At 34.0% G+C, this 22,046-nt stretch overlaps 1 protein-coding gene across 1 annotated transcript; it reads right to left on the bottom strand.

Moving 5' to 3' along the window:
* Positions 1-568: 568 nt before the first annotated feature.
* su(r) (dihydropyrimidine dehydrogenase su(r)) lies at positions 569-17,782 on the bottom strand. Its single transcript, XM_067099182.1, has 19 exons — positions 17,565-17,782; positions 16,437-16,624; positions 14,075-14,152; positions 13,204-13,430; positions 12,600-12,750; positions 11,933-12,102; positions 10,329-10,539; positions 9,588-9,772; positions 8,968-9,065; positions 7,924-8,041; positions 7,661-7,825; positions 6,178-6,330; positions 5,841-5,961; positions 5,500-5,619; positions 3,963-4,105; positions 2,502-2,681; positions 2,158-2,379; positions 1,686-1,843; positions 569-1,491 (listed from the first exon to the last, which is right to left on the bottom strand). Exons 2-19 carry the CDS (start codon positions 16,441-16,443, stop codon positions 1,383-1,385), a joined length of 2,616 nt encoding a protein of 871 aa, XP_066955283.1. The 5' UTR covers positions 16,444-16,624; positions 17,565-17,782; the 3' UTR covers positions 569-1,382.
* Between the last annotated feature and the right edge of the window lie 4,264 nt (positions 17,783-22,046).

Genomic DNA, 22,046 nt, shown 5'->3' with positions numbered 1-22,046 from the left:
ACACACACATATATATTATTTTTTTTTCTTTTTTACATGAAACACTTATTAGACAGAGGAATAAGGCAGATTTCCTCATTTACAGATTAATCTATGTACCCTTTGCAAGGTTACACATTCACCAGGAAAGCCTATTGGCCGTTGAAGGAGGCTTCTAATTTACTGAAACATAATATGATGTACCCTACATGAGTACCCCAGTAGTGATACTTCTATCTGACTGTACGGCAGACTTCTTGATTATAAACCATCTCGTGCTCTCTCGGGATAATTTCAAGAAGCACGGGGGCTGGCTTAACTCATGAGTTACTGATTAGCATGGCAAGTCTGAAAGTATGTAAAATTCAGTCAATCTTGTGACGGTTTTCAGCTAATTGGGAGCCTACTCAAAGTTCTTGTAAAGAATCATACAACTGAGCCATAGAGATTAGTGGCTCAGTGAATCACTTGCACTGCTGAAAACTTTGTGAGGCTTGAATTTTTAGTGACTACACAGATATGAAGACATTTACATGAAAGCTAGCCTTAATGCAAGGAGAAAATTGTAGGAGATATAAAAATAATGCTGTCAACATGCAACTGTTTTAATTTACAAATTTGCAGAAGCTCGCTTAGAAAGTTAAGAGTGCTAAAACCAGGAGTTTTTACTTTGTTGGAAAATAAACAGAGCAAAACTACGTCATTATACTGTATTTGCAGTAACCTTACCCATAAGCCTGGTTAATTTTACAACAAATGCTCCCCTAGGAGGTTCTAAAAGATAAAGTTGTAAATGTTAAATTTTTGCTTGACAATTTTACATCCACCAGACTTTTTTTTTCTAATTAATTGAATTTACTGACTCTAGCCTTTCTAACAGTGCCTCTGTCTTTCTTTAAACTATTCTTATTGCCATCATGAAATTTACAATACGAATATTGATAAAATATAAGAAAATAAGATCAACCAAAGTACCTTACTCTTTTACCATAAATTATAAAATACCATTAGCATCACATGCCAAGTATATTTTTTGAAGTTCAACACAGTATTTCTGCGTCACATATCACAATGACAATGGTAATGTATTTTTATTTATTTTTTTATACCTTTATAACTTTCTGTTCTGTTATTATTTTAGGTAGCTATGACAGTACATTGTGTCTACAGAGGACAGTAAAGGAAACTGGACTATTTCCTAAATAACACCTCAACTTTACCAGTATCTACGGAACGTAATGAGCTGAATGTAGAAATAAATGCAGTCCTGTCATACATATACAACATGACACCTACATGTATACAAATACAGTAGTCACATTCATCCCAGAGTAGCACACGAATATGAGATAACAAATGCTTAAAATAATTTGCATTATTCTTTCTATAAAATGAAGTTTCGATCATGAAGAAGACAATTCAGCTGGGGCAACGGCAGGGAGACGAGGAACTACCCCAGTGTCGAGAGGTATGCCTCTCTTTGGAATGTATGGGCCTTTTCTCTCGACCATCCTGTATAAGAAAGTAAACTGACATTTAACTGAGACACCAGGAGCTATTTCTTTAATTTAGTGACCTACAGTTTTTATGATTTATTTCAAAACTTGACTATCAATTGTAAGTATGCCTGTTCAAAGATAGTTTCTACAAAATAATTCTGATATAAGAACAGTTAAATTCTCAACGACAAACTACACAAGGTTTACCGTATGCAGTCAATGATAGGACAGACAGAGACACAAAGGGTGCATCCTGTGCAATCATCAGTGACGTGAGTTAGATGAGTTTCTGGGTCGAAAGTGATGGCCTGATATCCAGAATCATTACAAGTCATATAACACTTTCCACAGTTGATGCACATATCCTGTAAAACCATATGCAGTAAATAACAGAGTTCATTGGAGCACGTGCTCTTTTCATAATTCAAATGGCATAAACTCATTAATGTATCATATTCAATCAAGACTGTGCTGTTAATTATTATACATTTTAAAACGAAATTTCATTTATAACACAATCCATTGTCAAAAAAAAAAAAACTTAAGTTCTGTTTTGAAGTGAGCAGCCAGGTACACATTTCGTATAAAATATGCACTCACTAGGTGAGAGAACCTGGGTCCTGAGAATAAAATTAGACAGTACAACATAAGAAAGAAAGCATGGAAACTCCTCACTTACTTCATCAATCAACGCCACCTTTTGTTGTTTGTTGTCCAAGTCTCCATAGGTCCCTACCATAGGCAATGCAAGGCCTATCAAGTCTTGCAAAGTTGGAACCCCATATTTAGGTGCCGAAATTATTCTTTCTTGTGGTTGTGGCTCCAGTATGTCTGCTTTTTTCTTGTGTTCTGTAATCAACTTTTCTTTTTCTTGAAGATATGGTCCAAAGTTTGAAAGAGACTGTAAAGAAATATCAGTAAAGAAACTACAGTATAGTATTATCAAAACTATACTTAAAACATACATTCATCACTCACTATGACTATACATCACGGTGCCAACTGAAATTTCAAAAAACTTACTTTGCCAATCATGTCACTGAGGGCAACTACTGGCTTTCCTAGTTGATGTTTTCCTGTTGGAGGAGACTGTCCCATCCACGTCTTCTTAGATTCCAGTGAACGCAGATAGAGGAGCGCTTTAAGGCCAAGGATATAGTCCTCAATGACAGTGAAGTCTTGATTTTGAACCGAGCTGCAAATCTGTCACCCAAATGATGTACTTAAGTTTGGTTTTAATGATTTCAGATTAACCAGGAAAGTTTTCTCTGGGTAAAACCAAGTGAATCATAGCAATGGATAATTATACTCTTGAACTCTTCATGAGAACAAGTAACCTGTTAGGTATAAATATGAAAACGATCATATTAAATAAAAACATGACTGTTCAGATCAAAACTGATGTTTATCCTTGTACTAAAGGGTATTACTGAACATCACTTCATGTGTCCCATTACAAAGTTAAATCAGAAGTATTTTAGAGTTTTAAGTTATCTTAGTTAACCTTCTTTGTTTCTAGTTGAAAAAGTTGTCATATAAATTGAAAATAAAATCAGACAATGAAGGGGAGGGGAGAAAGATTAATAAATAGCAAAAACAAAATGAAAGAGGAAAGAAAACAGACACAAAAGCCAATGTAATCTGCATTTTATAAGTGCTGGCTAACTCACACAATCTCTCTCTTTCTCTGAAAGAAAAATACTGGCTCATACTCTGTAACTAAAAAAATAAGTGCTAACTAACACACACAGACACACACACTCTCTCTCTCTCTCTCTCTCTAAAAATTCTTCAAAATGTTCATACTCTCTGGCTGTGCTTGAAACTGGATGGGTTGCACACAACCTCAGTAATTGTTTTAAGAGTACAGTACGTGCAATCTGAAAAAGTCTGCAAAGTGCAAAATGCACTGTGATGTCCGCATGTTTTGTACTCCTCACTTAAAGAAGGAACTTTACAAGCTCTTATTGTCATCATCACTACTTTTGTACTATGAACTTGTAACAAGCAATCTTTGTACGAAAGGAAATATGAACATATTCACTGGTACACTTGTAAATATGATCAATGATTGGTGTAAGATTCTGGGTATGCATAATCTGAAATCAAACGCTGCAAGTTCCTAGATATTTTAAAACAATAACTAATATCTTCCATTCATGGTTGACTAAATTCACTCATACAAAATTCTTGTACAGCAAGGTATTAAAGTATCCAAAAAATAAAACATTTGGTAAAACAACTGGATAAAAGAAGGTGCACAATAAATTTGATAAAAACAGTTTCGCAAAGTGCAGCAAACCAGTTAAGGGTGATCAAGTGCTGAAATAATAAGTAATCCCTGATGTTTTGAAATCATTAGAATAAAATAGCTGTACAAAAGTTTGTCATAAAGTTAACCATAAAAAAAACACTGATTTCTTAAATTTTCATTTTACATCATTCTCTGCACAGCTGCATAATAAACTGACTGTTGCTTAATACCTGCAAAGCTGATGCTCCTCCTAGCAAGAACTGAAGCCCTGCATCAGCCGAGTCAATACCACCAGTGGCAAGTATAGGGAAGTCGGGCAACGCTCGTCCAATGGCAGTTACAGCACGGAGAGCAATGGGGCGGATGGCATTGCCTGAGATAGTGAAAACATGTCCAATTAAACATTCAGCAAAAATCAGTAAACCCTTACACTTATCTACAGTAATATACAGACAGTACATCACAATGAAGTACCTGTATATGTGCAACAGTTGCTATAACCATGTTCTATAAATATAAACTCCTTAATTTGTTTAATGCAAAGGGCACAGTTAGCCAATCTGAACTACTGATGTGCAAAGGAATGCTTGAATATTCCTGCTGGGAGAAGTTCCCTGCATTCTTTCGATGCCCTGATGATCTGAAGCAATCCATTGCCACATACAGTATATACTAGTCAGGGAGATTGAAAGGAATATACTCCCAGAAAAAATAAATGGATTGAATTTGACAGAATTTACAAAATTAAGCAGCAACTCTTCAGCATCCTCTGAACAGTGGAGTGATAAAACTGGTCATAAGTACAGTACCTGCAATCTTTACAGAACTATGGTTATCTCGTGAGGTCTCCAAAAAAAGGTGTCATTATAAATTTTGAACAATTTGTACTATTGCTGTTTTCAGAATATGTGACTATATATACTAAGCTTTTCATTCGGGTCATCATTGTAAAAATTATCCTAAATCTTTTTCTTTTCCTGTGCTCTTTGTTCCTGAACTTCCATCACATCTAGACCTTCATTTATCCCTTTTCTTCGTGATTCCCTGGGCCTTACTAGAGGCCTCTGTCCTCCTGCTTCCATGTCCACTAACCATATCAGTCTTTTTTCCAGCCCTCTGATACCACATCTCTGCCAATTCCTCATTTGCAATACGTATGCTCTATCAACAGGACATTTTTATTAACCAGTAGTCCAGCTATCTTTATCCATTCCACCCAGGTGGCACCTAGTCTTTCTTACTGCTCTCTCTGTTGCTTAACGGGGCAGTGTGGTCACAAAATAACAGAAATGCTAAACCTCTTACGATCTGACCATCTCTCACAAAATGGTTCTCAACTTTTTTTCCCCATTTGCTCTTGCTATACATTCCAGGTATTGAGGATCTCTTCCTCCATTTGGGCTATATTTTGCATTGTTGAGCACCTATTGCAGAAACCCTTCAGCCTCAGCATCACTGCTTTTACCTGTTTCCTTTTCATCTAACTCCTATTTTCAGTTATCATTTAAGAACAAATCCCTTGAGCAAACCCTGCGAGCACCTTTAAATGTAACCTAGAAGCCAAATCATTTGAACTAAAGTTATGATAATACTGTCCAGAGAACTGAATGGTGACAAGATTATCTCTATCGTAAATTTACTCGCTCAAGATAATTCTCATCAACAGATTATAGCTTTACTCAAAGCACATTCAATGTTAAAAGTATGACATATAATATCCTTTAAGAATATTAAACAAATGTTCTTATCCTTTGCTAGTGTCCTTACCAGAAACACCACCATATGTTGTTCTTTGCTCTTTTCCTATTGACGGCCATGCAGATCCATCTGGTCTGAGTCCCATCAGTCCAGATACAGTATTAGTAGCTGTCACACCATCAGCACCACCTACGGAGCAGTACAGTACAGTTATAAAACCAAATACCTATAAAGGAGAACAAATATGCACGAGCAAGTAAAAGTACAGTATTCCTATACGTTACTCACTTTTATCATTTTCCACCTATAAATGCAATAATGCCATATCACAATCACACAACAATATGCAAAATTATTGATAAACAAACAGATGCCATGATAAGGAACTCTCTTCAATCCGCATTACTTACCTTCATAAGCAGCTGTAGCAATCGCAACAATATTGGTGACATTGGGAGTCAGCTTAGCAAAGAAGGGAATGGTAGTTGCAGCTCTTACCCATCGGCAAATATTTCTTACGAGCTCTGGATCCTGTGAAGGTGAAATTTTATGAATACAAAACACAGCAATTTGAGAAATTTTCCTTTTTTTTTTTTTTTTTTTTTTTTGCAGTACTGTTCTGTTACATTACAGCAGTAAAAATGTTAAGCGACAGCACTGTATACCACAACTCAAAACATGCAAAAATAAATACTATCAATCACAGTGGTAGAGTACAATTGGAATACGTGAGCAAAAGTGACTAACCTGACCACAAGCTAATCCCATACCACGTTCTCCCATGCCGTGGGGACAAGACAAATTTAGTTCTAAAGCATCAGAACCTGCCTCCTCTGCTTTCTTTGCCAGTTCTGTCCAGTCCTCTGCATTGTAACTGCACATAATACTAGCAATGAGTACCTGAAAAATATTAGAACGAACACAATGCTTATTTCTGTCATTCGTCGAAATTTATTAAACTGTAAAAAAACTGTAAAAAAAAAGTCTTGAAATTACGAATTTGAACTGGAATGAGTTTTTCCTGGTATGAATTCCTGGTACTGTATCTATACAATACTGAAATCACTCTTCCATATATACAGATACACTTTCTAATCCTTGCTTATCATACAAAGTTCTAGATCATTCTCTACTTGCCAGGTCTGATAGTTCAATCATAAACTTTTCACTAAGATAACTGGGTGTTTTTGTTACTGTGCATGAGTATGTAATTATAATTACATATTCTTTGTGAGGATGCCAGCCTTCAAATCCATGTACATGCAGCAGTTAACTTCTATCTGGTCTTTGTAAAAATTTTTTCAGGATCTTTCTCTTGCACAGATGATACCCTGATTCACTGAACTGTCAGACCAATGCGAATAAAATTACAATTGAATCGCCGGCAAATTAAATAAACTTTTTTAATAGTAATATGAAATACAACAGTATGGCTATGTATCAATCCTATATAACTCTACAAATACATAAAGATGGATGTTGGTAGTTTCAGTAAAAATGTATAATGTCTCTCATTCCAACTACTACTTCTTCTCAGCTTACTCCCTAGTCTGGGTCACTGTTTCTAATGAGCCATCAAGCCGTTTGTATTATGAATGGATCAATTCAGAATTAGTTTTGGCAGATGTATCATGGATGGATGCCCTTCCTGACTCCAACCCTTCCTATTTATGAGGGCTTCGGACCGATACCAAGTTGGGCTGCCTTGCCCCATCCCTTCCTGCCCATTCTTAAATTATTATTAGTGGCATTAAATCTTTCATATATCTTAGATCGAATATGAGCTGATGGTCAAGACTAAATGTGGCTATTAACATAATTTCTTGTCACTTTTATCTGTCTAATTCCATGTTGATTTATATATGTAGCTGTCAATCAACCAGCTCTCCCAAAGGGCTTGGTCCAATATATATCCTCATCTATTAAGAAACCCCATTCTGTTGTAAATCTTCCGGATTTAACCAATGAGAGTTACAAGATTTCAGAGATATACACTACACTGGACTTTGCTTTAGAATTCATCTCTTACTCTGATTTAAAAGTAACATTATAATGCGTAAACTTGAGCTAACGTCTGTGGAAAATGTCCAATATTATGACTTCGGCATGAATTCAGATCATGTGGATAATTCGATGTTTTTTTATATGGATTTGTTAATTTTCTATCACTTGAAAATATGCTATTAAGGGTGTACCCTGTACTTAAAATCATAAAAAATAATCTAATTACCTTATCTGGGAAATCCTTCTTCAACTCTGTGATGCTCTGTAGCCAATAAGCGCAAGTCTTTTCTGAAATAAGTTCTATGTTGAGGAAAGAGCCTTGCCCTGGTCCATAAATATGACCAGATGTCGTTCCCCTAACAATTCGAGGGGATACGTTGGTTACAATGTCCTGAAATGGAATGAGAAAAGTACGTTACACTAAACATACAGCATCTGGGCATTGGAAGCAGAACACTGGGAAATGATATTGATGAATCATTTACATACCTTGTCCAGAGCAAAAGTTTTCGTTACACAGAATCCCCAGCCAGCATCGAACGCTCTTCTTATCATAGCAGATGCTGTTGTTGGCGGTGCAGATGCTAGGCCGAAGGGATTGGGGAATCTGAAACAAATAAATACACAGGAATGACAAAAAGGGTAGTGAAAAGGCAAAACAACAAACACTTCAATCCCATCACATATACATTTCATCACATATGAAACAAACTTAATGATAAGTTATAAATAAAAACATTGTTTGTCAGAACCATGCTATCATTTAATTCTAATTACTTGCTCATTCCTACATGATGTTCTGTTTTCTTCACTTGACACCTCTCTACAGAGTTCCATTAAAAATATGGAGATGAGAGAGAGAGAGAGAGAGAGAGAGAGAGAGAGAGAGAGAGAGAGAGAGAGAGAGAGAGAGAGAGAGAGAGAGAGTCCCACATCTTTATATACCGAAATTTAGGTACCGTATCTGTAATTGTTCACCCTCATACACTGAACTTTAGACCTTATTTGTAATAATATTGTTCACAAGTTAACTAACCATAAAAAATACAAATTTCTCTCTAAACTGCCAATCACAACATGCACGTGTATCTGTGAATAACATAAACAGGCTGATAACATTGTTGTTACAAGTACGACGCAAGTAGAGATTACTTGTTACAAGAACGACGCAAGTAGATTACTTGTTGTTACAAGAACGACGCAAGTACAGATTACTTGTTATTACAAGAACGACGCAAGTACAGACTACTTGCTGTTACAAGAACGACGCAAGTACAGACTACTTGCTGTTACAAGAACGACGCAAGTACAGACTACTTGCTGTTACAAGAACGACGCAAGTACAGACTACTTGCTGTTACAAGAACGACGCAAGTACAGACTACTTGCTGTTACAAGAACGACGCAAGTAGAGATTACTTGTTGTTACAAGAATGACGCACGTAGAGATTACATACGTTCACAGAAATGAATCTGGCGAACTAAGTACTTTGTGAATGCAGCTCCAAGTCAATTTCGGGATGAAACACTTACTTGATACCGCAGATCGTAATGGAGAGGTCAACTTCATCAATTGGTGAATAGAACTTAGGCAGCTGAGGTTTTTCTGGTACAAACATCCCATGCAGAGACTGCAATAAAGTGGAAGTCCTTTACTTGACAAGAAAAAAAATCCACAGTTTCACGTAGCAAAAACATAAACAGTAAAAAAATAAAGAATCCACAAAGGAGAAATTTGGTCATTCTAAGGAAGAGCTCTACACGGAGATATTTTTTATCAATTTCTTGACTGAACAATATAGAAAAGGGTGTGTGTGATGCAGTACAGATAAGATAACTTGAAAAATTTACCGTCTTTTGTTTACGTTCGTTGGAGCTCGGTTTTTATGCAGAAAGATCTGCGGGACGCCATGATTAGTACTAGCCCATCGGGGATTAACGCAAAACAAAAGCGGGAAATTTCTCACATTATTTCGATAAATTTTCAAGTGATCTCACCTTTACTGCATCATATACACCCTTTTCTAAATTATTCAGTCACCAAATTTCATTAATAAACAGTACCTCCTTGCGGAACTCTTCCTTAGAATGACCAGAAAATTTAATAAGATACTATTATAGTTTATAATGCATGCACAAATTACTTATCATACCTGCAAATACTTGTGAATATTCCACGCAGCTGTCTTGCCATCATTGACACTTTCGACAGTGGTCTCAGCAACTCCTGCAATATCACCACCACAGTACACTCCTGGCTCACTCGAGGCCATTGTTTTAGGATCGACTTCCGGTAAGCCCCATCGATTGAACTTCAGAGGAGACAGTGCGGCAGTGACTGGAACATTGAATAACATATAAGGTCATAACGTATGGACAACCTGGCAAATTCTGACAGAAATGCTCTCCAGAAAAAAAAACACCAACATGCTCAGCAATTACAAAACTAAAACCGTTAACTTTTTATTATATGTACACTGGAAGCGACCTAAATTATAACTTACTAAACCAATATTGAATTTGTATTCTGCAATTACATGTATTTTTATTAACAATAAATTTCATTCTGAAAGTTAAAAATAAACCTGATATAAACCAACGCTTTAGCTGCTGAAACGCATTCATTCAGCTCCACTACTTATTCTGCTGACTATTTTCCATAACACAACAATCAACACAGGCTTTCAAGTTTCTTATTTAATTAGTTTTAAATATCACAACAATAAGAACTCCAATAAGTCAACATAATAAAAAGACCAATCAAAATGTCAAACTACAGATAGAACATTCTCTTTTCCGAATTCTGTGAAGATTTGCTTTGCAAGTTAATTTTCATTCCACGACGATCAATCATTTCACATTTTCAACGCGGTATCCGGCGTCTTCAAACTTACTGTCATTGTCTGAAAGACCTGATCCAAAGGCCGAGATGATATAATCACACTTGAGCCTGACAATTTGTTCATCGTCCTCGATCCACGTTCCATCTTCAGTCTGCTCGGTACGAGCAAACTCCATGGCTGCAACTCGTCCGTTCTTCGTGATGACTTTGCGGGGAGAGAGGAAGGGAAGAAATTCACACATTTCCTCGCGCGCCAGCTCCATCTGTTAGGGAAAAAATGAATAAGCAATGTACAATGTGTATTTAATTTTCTGGATGTTCCTCGTAAAACGGATTATTATTATTAATATTATTATTATTCAGAGGACGAACCCTACTCATATGGAAGAAGCCCACAGGGGCCACTGACCTGCAATTCAAGCTTCCAAAGCATATGGTTTCCATTTGAAAGAAGTAACAGAAGGTAATGGGAAACAGAATAAAAAAGGGATCACTTATTAGAAAAATGGAAGTTAATTACTATTATTAAGTTATCATTTTGTCATTATAATGGGAAAAAACTAATTATGAATGATTAAGTAGTGATGAACATGTTATTTATTACAAACATTTCTTAACTAGAGCATATCTGCTTGCACTCTGCTGGCCGCGAGTTCGAATCTCCGACCGGCCAATGAAGAATAAGAGGAATTTATTTCTGGTGATAGAAATTCATTTCGCCATAATGTGGTTCGATTCCACAATAAACTGTAGGTTCCGCTGCTAGGTAACCAATTGGTTCTAGTCACGTAAATAAATCCAATCCTTCCATTAGCCCAGGAGAGCTGTTAATCAGCTCAGTGGTCTGGTTAAACTAAGGTATACTTAATTAGCGCATACCTGTATACGGGTACAATCATAATCATCATCATTTGATAATGGAAGTAAGAGCAGGAGCCTCTTGTCACGTGACACTGAAACTTTGTATCAAAAATCCTACAAGAGGATAGGAAGAAGTACTACTGGAAATTGTGCACATCACTCTGCATGATTTCTAATGTACAAAGGCTCTCGATGCATCAGTTTCTGAGAACAGCATTACCAAGCTTTACTACAATTCCGTTTTGGCTTAGGCGCTGAAAGGTAACAAATCAAGTGACCTCAATTCAGCATTTCCAAAAACAACGCTACACCTAGTTTCAGCGTCAAATTCAGCGAAATGATGAGCCTAAACGTGGTTCGGTATTAAAAAAAAAAAATTGCACCGGTCAACTGTGACCTACTTTACACACCACGGAAATATCAAATCTAGTTTTTAAAGACCACTCGTTCAGTGATCTGTCCAGTGGTCTAATGGCGGCCAGATCACGTGACTAATCAAAATTGCAACATGTAAATTTAGTATAGTGGCCACGGTATTCACTTACAGTAAGCCACAAGGAAGTCACTGGTTACGCACTTTGTAGATATGACTGTTTGAACTTTCACAATATAAAATGCAGGCAAGGGTCGCCACCTGCATATTGCCTAACCATATCAGTCTAAAGGGATTTTCATCTCTTACCACTGGGCCAAAGAGCAGGAGTTTGGTCTGTAACTTTTCGACCTATTCCAGAAGAAAGTGGATTTCATAAGATAATACACACAACACACACACACACACAATAATAATAATACCTCTTCCGGCACAGCTCGTATATTGGTAAAACCTTTCCTGAAGACGACAAACACGCGCTTAGCACCACAGCGGAGGGCAGATGTGGCGCAGTCAAAGGCGGTGTCACCAGCACCGAGCACCAGCACAGTGCCTCTCACAGCTGGAAGCTGAGCTTTACAGGCGCACAATCCTACGAAGAGAAAATCGAAATATAGAATAAGGGTTAAGTGATATTTGTACACAACCAAAATAAGAGAATGGATTCATTCTTATTTCTGTTCCGTGAAAATTAGCAGTGTACAGATCTGGAGAGATTGTATTATGCATTTACGTTACACGAACCTAAGCGTAGACTAAAAATCGTTACACCAACCTAAGCGTAGACTAAAAAACGTTATACGAACCTAAACGTTCACTAAAAACGTTACACGAACTAAGCGTAGACTAAAAAACATTATACGAACCTAAGCATAAACTAAAAAGTTAGACGTGCCTGAGCATAGACTAAAAAACATTACACGAACCTAAGCATATTATACTCTCTAGTCTAGACCTTGAATCCAAGCATGGACTACAAAACGTCACACGAACCTAAGCAGAGACTAAAAAATTTCAATAAAAATATTAGAATGGCAAAATCCAAGTGGTCTATCATTTTTAATAAAGATACACATTAAACTACTTTACCTGGCTTACTCCCGGCTGTGACAAGAGGCAGGAAGTCTTTACTTGTGTAGAATCCCATATCGATTGTCAGATCAGCGAAGATGCCAATCTTTTTTGGTTGCGGGAGACCGATGCCAACGAATATAGCCTCATACCCTTCGTTTTGGAGTCCCTGCAAACAATACAACGATCAATTGAGAGTTTCTAGTGTCTTTCATTATCTTTAGCAGTTGTTAAATACTAAGGAATTACTATCTAGATATTGACAGTATCTATATATATATATATATATATATATATATATATATATTATATATATATATATATATATATATATATATATATATATATATATATATATATATATATATATATATATATATATATATATAATATATTTACGTTTACCTATCTGAAGGGGCGTTCTAGAAGGTGCTACCACCAACCTCCCCAGATCTTTGGATAGGGATGCTAACCCACACCCATCTTCCCCCTTAACTGTGACCCCCTCGCTGTCAACTAGCTACCAGGTACAGGACTCACTACTTAATAGCAAACTCACAAAGGATTTTTCAAGGAAACCCACCACTGAATCTCAGACATCCCAGACTCCTTCAGGCGTTACCTTGACGGTGATATCCGACACGGACAGCTGGCGTCCGTGATGGACCTTGACTCCCAGATCCTTCATGAGATCCACCTCGAACTTGACCACCTCGTAAGGGAGGCGATACTGGGGAATCTCGGAGGAGCTCAGTCCGCCCACGTACTCCCGCTTCTCGAAGACGTCCACGTTGTCGTAGCCGAGACGCGCGAGGAAAGTGGCGCACGATACAGAAGCTGGGCCGCAACCTGCGCAGAAGATGGAAATATTGGTTCTGCGCATATGGTGGAGATATCTTTTAAACTTTACTCCTTTCCTTCCAAGCACTTCAAGCTACAAAGGAAGTTATTTCTGAATATATTTGAGGAAAACAAGGATGACGAGACACACAAAACACTGTTTTTCTTTGAAACTAAAGAAGGAACTTACACAGGTAATTAAACGTTAGAACATTGTATTCATATGAAATAAGGGACAAATAGCAATATAGAAAGCTCTATACTTAAATCACAATGTTGTGTACAACAACAAAATGTAGCTTGGAAATAAAACATGATGATACATAAATGACATAACGTGTTCTGTGTGCAAAGTAGAAAGTAAATGAATTCAATTCATTTATGTTCCGCCACATCACTAAAATCCTTGCATCGTCAATACATCTCCATGAATGACAGATATCAAAAAAAAAAAAATGGCATATGATATTAAATTAATAGTATTTCCTTCTCATTCTAGATTATAATTTAGGGGCTAGAGCAGGCGCCAGTCTGTGCTGGCCTAAAATAACGATTATAGCGTATCATTTTCACCCATTCATTTAAATGGCTTTATTTTACCGATACCCTCCTCCTTTGTTACGTGAATAAGGCTTGTAAACATGTTTACTAACCAATGAGGGAGCGACTTTCGCAAAATGCAGTTTTGAAATGGTCCTGAAGGTCAGCGAGCGGATTCGTGGAATGCCCATCTGAGGAAGACCAAAGCAGACGAGCACAAATAATAGACGTCAATTGAGCGAGAAGGAGACATCGATCGAGTGAGAAAGATACATCAATCAAAAGAGAAAGGGACATCAATCGCGTGAGCAAGAGTCATCAATCGAGTGAGGAAGATACATCAATCAAATGAGAAAGAGACATAAACTGAATGAGAAAGATACATCAATCAAAAGAGAAAGGGACATCAATCGAGTGAGAAAGTCATCAATCGAGTGAGAAAGGGACATCAATCGAGTGAGAAAGATAAATCAATCGAAAAGAGACATAAATTGAATGAGAAAGAGACATCAACTGAGTGTGTGAGAAATCAAATGAGTGAGAAAGAGAAATCAATCGAGTGAGAAAGAGACATCCATCGATGAGAAAGAGACATCTGAAAAAAAGAGACATCAATCGAGTGAGAAAGAGAAATCAATCGAGTGAGAAAGAGACATCAACAGAATGAGAAAGAGACATCTGAGTGAGAAAGAGATATCAATCGGAGAAGAAACATGGGGAGAAAGAAGAAAAAGAAAAAAAAGGAAAAGAATGACAAAGAGATCATCAAAATCTAATGGAAAAGACAATCCTTCCAATGAGGAGACATTTAACGGAAATGAGAGGAGTTGTAAGAATAAGACATTTATGATTTACAATCGAAACTTTTGTGAGAAAAGAAAAAACGACACCGAATGAGTTTGGTCACAAGGAAACATCAAATAAATTATATATATATATATGTATATTGTGTGGAAATATATATATATATATATATACAGATAAAAAAAAAAAAAAAAAAAGGAAAGAATGATATATATATATATATATATTACATCCATATATATAAAAATATATGTATATTGTGTGTATATATCCTATAGTATCCGGGTATATATATATATATATATATATATATACCATCTATACATAATATTTATATACCATTTTCCTTGGTATAGAGGCTTTAACTATTCCACCAAATTTAATATATATATTTAATTAATTTAGAAATACATTATATTTTAGAGTTGTAAGATAAAAATATATATGTATATTGGTTGATTACATACCTATATATATACATTTGTCAAACTATATATGGCGAAATGTAAAAGAAAAACGTACATATATATATATATATATATACATCAATTGTTGTATATAAAAATTACCTATAAACCTTTGTTTGGTCACATATATATAAACCACCTCAAATGATTTTATCACATTGTTACACAGTTTATATACACACACATAAAATAATATTATATTGTGTGTATATATATACATACAATATACATATATATTTTATATATATATACATTTGTATATATATATATATATATATATATATATATATATATGCAATTGTGTGTATATATATATATTTTATATATATACAAATGTATATATATATAATATGATTTATATTATATATATATTTATATATGAATTAATTCCCATATTGATATATATATAATATCTAATGATAGCTTACTACATTATGAGTCTATATATATATATATATATATATACAAATGTGTTGATAGCTATAGTTCAATATCAACCAATATGTACATTTTCAGAGTAGTGTGTACACCTCTCTATATATATAGCAGATATATATATATAATCATATATATATATATATATATATATATATATTAAACAGCTATCATTACAATACTGACACTACAATAAGAAATATGTGTTATATATATATATATGAAATATAAATTAAATGGCTCTATATTATATATATATATATATACAAACTAATATATATATATATATATATATATATAGCATAGCATCTACAATAAAAGCTAATTACTAATTAACTAGTAATACCATAGTATATATACATAAAAATCACATTATAATATAAATCACTGCAAATGATATAAACAATATAATATTTACATTTTGTAGCAGTAGTATATATATATATATATATATATTGACTATATAAACTATATATATATATATAAATATATAAATACATATATATAAATAAATAAGAAAATTTAAATAAATGTATATATATATAGTAATATATATCTATATATATAGATACATTTGTAGAAATACAAAAATAATATTTATTATATAGTAGTATGACAAATATAGTTTATATATTTATAACATACGACTATAATATATTATATATATATATATATATATATATATTATATATATATATATATATATATATATATATATATATAATAGTTATATATAAGTAAGTATATATATATAGATCTATCTATATACTTGACATCAGTAGCAATATATGCTGGTTATGACCGCCGATGTTGATAGACCCTATACTTTAAAATATATATGGTATTGGCGTAGAGGTTGCAGCCCCCGACGCAGAGGTCACTCGTCGGACACACCATTCCACAGGTTAGGCCTAATGGGTTGTCGGAGAATATCATCTTGGCGGCGCCATAGTAGTTCTGAGGAACGATTAAGGATAAGGCCGGCGTTAGTGTCATTCATGAGGTTCTCTTACTTATTCAAGTCAACAAGTATTTCCCGGGTTAACTTAATGTACCATCAGGTATCAGACCTGACAATAATTGTACAATGGTTATCAATGAACAATGGTTTACTATGATAAGGTTAAATAGTTTTAATCAGATAGTTAAAATTATGGTGAATGTATGATGGTGATCATTATATACCATAATCAATTATATATAATGTCTAGAAACACCTGTAGATATATATATATTAAAACAGCGACCCGATATATATATTGCTTCGAGAAGAATATATATATATATATATATATATATATATATATATATATATATATAAATGTATATATACAACATGGAAGTGATGCTTAGGTCATACTATGAAGCATAAGAACCACAATATAGTTATGAAGTAAATATATATGCAAGAACCTCATTCTTAATATTGATATTCAAATGTATTTGAAACCTATATATATAGTATATGTTAAATGTATATATATATATATATATATATATACACACAATATACATATATGACATACATTTACAAATATATATGAAATTGTGTGTATCCATATGATATAATATATATATACATTTGTATATAATATAAAAATGACACACAATGTTTATGACCTGATAAACCTTGTATTATGACCTGATAAATCTTGTATTATGATCTGACAAACCTTGTATTATATATATATATGACCACAATAATTTTATATATATACTTGTATTATATTATCTGAAATACAAACCTTGTATTACGACCATAAATTGTTGTATTATGACCTGACAATATATTGTATTATGACCTGTATAAATCTTATATGTATATTGACCTGATAATATATATATATAAATCTTTGTATAACAAAAGAGACAGCAATATACATTATATTTTATATACTATTATTAGCGATGCAGGAGATATTGAAACTGCTATAACAATTCCAGACTATAGCATAAATCACGACTTCTGAGTCTCAAGTGATATTATAAACATCGGCACACTTCACTGCAGAGTCGGGCACTCTCCCAATATAACAGGGCGCCTCATCAACATTGACACTACAGGTCGTGTATATGTGTTTGATGTCACGAAGGTTTTTCCAAACTGCAGTGGCTCTGTCAGATAAATGACCGATTACAAAAAATCAGTGATTTATTTATAAATAAATACATTTACTAAGTAGCAGTACGCTCTCTCCTGAATACAAATAAATGAATAAAACATATAAATACATAAATTTTGTTTGTTTAGTAAATAGGAAAATTTGTTGAAATAAAAATATGAGCGACGAAGTGCTTGACTTCTTTACTTCTTGGCTTTATATATCCTATATAAATAAGATTTTTAAGTGGCTCTGTCCTATAGCGTTGCCAGACGCACGATCATGGCTAACTTTAACTAAACAAAAGGTAAAAAGTACTGAGGCTCTAATGGGTTGTCAATTTGGCGGCGTTTGGAACGATTGCTGAAGGTGGTTATGATCAACTTAACACTTGGTCTGGCTTCTTCACAAGTATTTCCTAATAACAGCCATCAGTAGTTTTAAGATCTGAGGGCGGACAGAAGTCAGGTATGATAAGGTTAAAAGTTTTAATCAAAAAGTGCGATGGTGATCAGACATAGGCAATTATATATACCAAAAACACCTGAGAAGTTTAAAACAGCGACCCGGGACTAAATTAAGCTGAGAAGATTTATCGTACAAATGTAAAGTGATGCCAGGTCACATGGATAAAGAACCTAACATTTTATTTAATGCTTGAAACCGTTTTTTGCTGTACAATCACCCCGCAAAAGAATAAAAAATGACACATTAGTGGATAAACCTTGAATGACCTCTTGTGATCTGAAAACATGACCTGATAAATCTTGTATTATGATCTGACAAACCTTGTATTACGACCTGATAATCATTTTGATGAAGATATTGACCTGATAACTTATTTAGTAAAATCAATCAAGGGACAGAATGTATGTATGGTGAGATGGAACTGCTTAACATCTGAGCTAACGACTCTCGCATCGGGCACACTTGAAACGGGCACTCCTCAGGGCGATTTTCCAAAAACGTATTCTAAAAACACGTACAATTTAAATTTATCTGGTGACAATGATAACGAGAAAGTTCCACGATTTTGTTTGTTTATCTGGGTTTGCACCTTTGCGGCTTCTAATCTTGGCTTTTTCTGGACAGATATGGCCAAGATTGCTGACGCACGATCATAGCTAACTCTTTAAACAAATGCCAGGCAAAATGGTGGCGCAATTTACGTAATGTTTGGAGATTGAGCGGATGATCAATTTCCCTGAAGACTTTTGGAGTAGTTTTTAAGATCTGAGGGCGGAAGGAAAAACGCCAGCAAAGTGTGAAAAAAGTGTGAAATATACTGTTGTTCTTTGAAAACAAAAAGTGGAATTATCGTACGAACAGCAAAGTATATGATAAGTTTTTATTTAATGTCCTGTTTTTTCAAATAATGAATAATTGGCAATAGTGGTTTATTTTGCCCATGACACAAATAATGTGAAAGATAATTTGTAAATTTCAAGGGACTTCAAACAATGTGAAAATATAAACCCTGTTTCTTTCAAAACGTTCAAATAAATTGTAACGAAATATACGATTTCGTTTGCACATTGCCTTAACTTGTTTAAAATAAGGAGAAATAAGATTGCTGTCCTTTTGTTTAAATAATGCATGAAGACTATCATTTTTCCTCTGTTTAAATAATGTGAAATATAATTTTGTCCTTTGTTCAAATAATGTGAAATATAATTTTGTCCTTTGTTCAAATAATGTGAAATATAATTTTGTCCTTTGTTTAAATAATGTGAAATATAATTTTACCCTTTGTCTAAATAATGTGAAATATAATTTCGTCCTTTTCTCCAATAATGGGAAATATAGTTTTGTCCTTTCTTCAAATAATGTGAAATATAGTTTTGTCCTTTGTTCAAATAATGTGAAATATTAGTTTTGTCCTTTGTTTAAATAATGTGAAATGTAGTTTTGTCCTTTGTACAAAATGTGACACATAATTTTGTCCTTTGTTTAAATAATGTGAAATATAATTTTGTCCTTTGTTTAATAATGAAAAATTTTGTCCTTTGACAAATAATTTGTCCTTGTTTAAAATAATGCAGTTATAATTTTGTCCTTTGTTTAAATAATGTGAAATATAGTTTTGTCCTTTGTACAAATAATGTGACACATAATTTTGTCCTTTGTTTAAATAATGTGAAATATGATTTTGTCCTTTGTTCACTAGCTTGCATAACTTTTAACATGAGACCAAAAGCATGGAATCAAACTCAAAAATTAAAATCTGTACGGCGGTTTATATTACAAAGGTTGCAATGACGTTAAAGTAAGTATTTATTTGTATTTGTTACGTATAAATATTCACTAAAACTCCCATATATTACAACTAATGAATAGGTGCTCTATAAGATCGAAATAGGCATTTGCAGGAAGTATACAAATGTTATCTGTAAAAAACTAAGATTATAAATGACACATTACATGATAATGCGTGAACAGTTATCAGGAAATACCCTTTGCATCAATAGTTTTGAGAGAGAGAGAGAGAGAGAGAGAGAGAGAGAGAGAGAGAGAGAGAGAGAGAGAGAGAGAGAGAGAGAGAGAGAGAGAGACCGGAGGATAGGGCATAGGCCACACAAAAAAATAACTGAATCAATAACTAATTTACAAAGAAAACTTTTCCCGGACCTTAAAATGAAAGTGAAAATACTTGACCAACGGGATTTTTATAAAAAAAAAATTCATGTTAATCTTTCACTCATTAACTTTCATCATGAAAAAGCCACACTGTGTAAAATGGCTTGAAGATGGAGTTTAAGAATAATAGTTCCAAAAAGTGATCTATGTATAGTGCCACAAGTTAAAATTGTTAATCATTATATTATATATATACATATATATATATATATATATATATATATATATATATATATATATATATATATATATATATATATATATATATATATCATCAGGTCTTGCATTCCAGGTCCATGCAGTTTGTTATTTGCCAAATAAACTTATAATGTCTCAGTAATGACATAATCTCAACAAAAAATGACAAAACCTAAATCTCTGAGAGTAAAAAAAGCCTTAAACCTTAGCAAGAAAATAGCCTCAGGAGTTCGACATTCATTTTAATAAAAAGCGTACTACGAAACATGATAAAGTAAAAAAAAGTCTGACCACATTAATGAAATTTTGCATACATGAGAATTCCGTTACTTTCCCCAGCGGCCAAATCAATCGGTTCTACGAAGTGAGGTGTCACAAATACCGTAGAAGAGTTTTTGCTGGAAAAGACTTTCATTTAAATAAAACCAGCACAGGAATCGTGAAGCCAAATATATTTTTTAAGATAAAGATTAGAATCAGAATATAAGATTTAAGCCAAAGCGCTGGGACCTACGAGGTCATTCAGCGCTGGAAATAATGTTGAAACAATTGTTAGGAGAAGGTGGAAAAGTAAGATGGAAGAAAGAGAACACGAACGGAGATACAGTAAAAGGAATGAAAGAGGTTGCAGTTAGGGCCCGAAGGGACGCTGCAAAGAACCTTACGTAATGCATACAGTGTTACCATTTGAGGTACAAGGAAAGCGCTGTTCCCCCTACGGGATTTCTCCCGGGCATTTAAACTGCCGAGAGGATATTATATAAGATGGCAAGAGAGAGAGAGAGAGAGAGAGAGAGAGAGAGAGAGAGAGAGAGAGAGAGAGAGAGAGAGAGGAAATGTGGACGAGAGAATAATGAGTGGAAGTGAGGAAGTTAGGTCATAGAGAAGGGAGAAGAAGAAACGAGAGAGAGAGAGAGAGAGAGAGAGAGAGAGAGAGAGAGAGAGAGAGAGAGAGAGAGAGTCTGAGAAAAAAAATGAATCTATGTCACTTGCGACATTTCCTTTCTCTACTACATCAAAGGTCGCGTAAATGCCATTCCTAACTTCTAGCACACCAAACAAACTTCGTCCGTACTTTACCTTTAAGTCCTAACAAGTCCCGTCCTATCCCGCTACCTCTCAATTCTTCTATCTGATTATTTAATAAAGATTCTAATTCAATATCTTAACCTTAACCCTATTTCTTAAGCGTTCACACGAGCATATTTATTATATATATATATATATATATATATATATATATATATATATATATATATATATATATATATATATATATATATATATATATATATGTATGTATATATTTAAATAAATTATGCTAATAAAATTTTCCGAAACTAAGATGTTAAAACTTTATGAAATAAAACCTGTTTCTATTTGTTTTTTAAAAAAAAAGCCCTTATTATCAAATATCGAAATGGATTTACAAACACGAATAC

The sequence above is a fragment of the Macrobrachium rosenbergii genome, chromosome 55 (assembly GCF_040412425.1).
Source record: "Macrobrachium rosenbergii isolate ZJJX-2024 chromosome 55, ASM4041242v1, whole genome shotgun sequence".
NCBI classification, from domain to species: domain Eukaryota; kingdom Metazoa; phylum Arthropoda; class Malacostraca; order Decapoda; family Palaemonidae; genus Macrobrachium; species Macrobrachium rosenbergii.
This window is presented reverse-complemented; position numbering and strand designations above follow the sequence as displayed.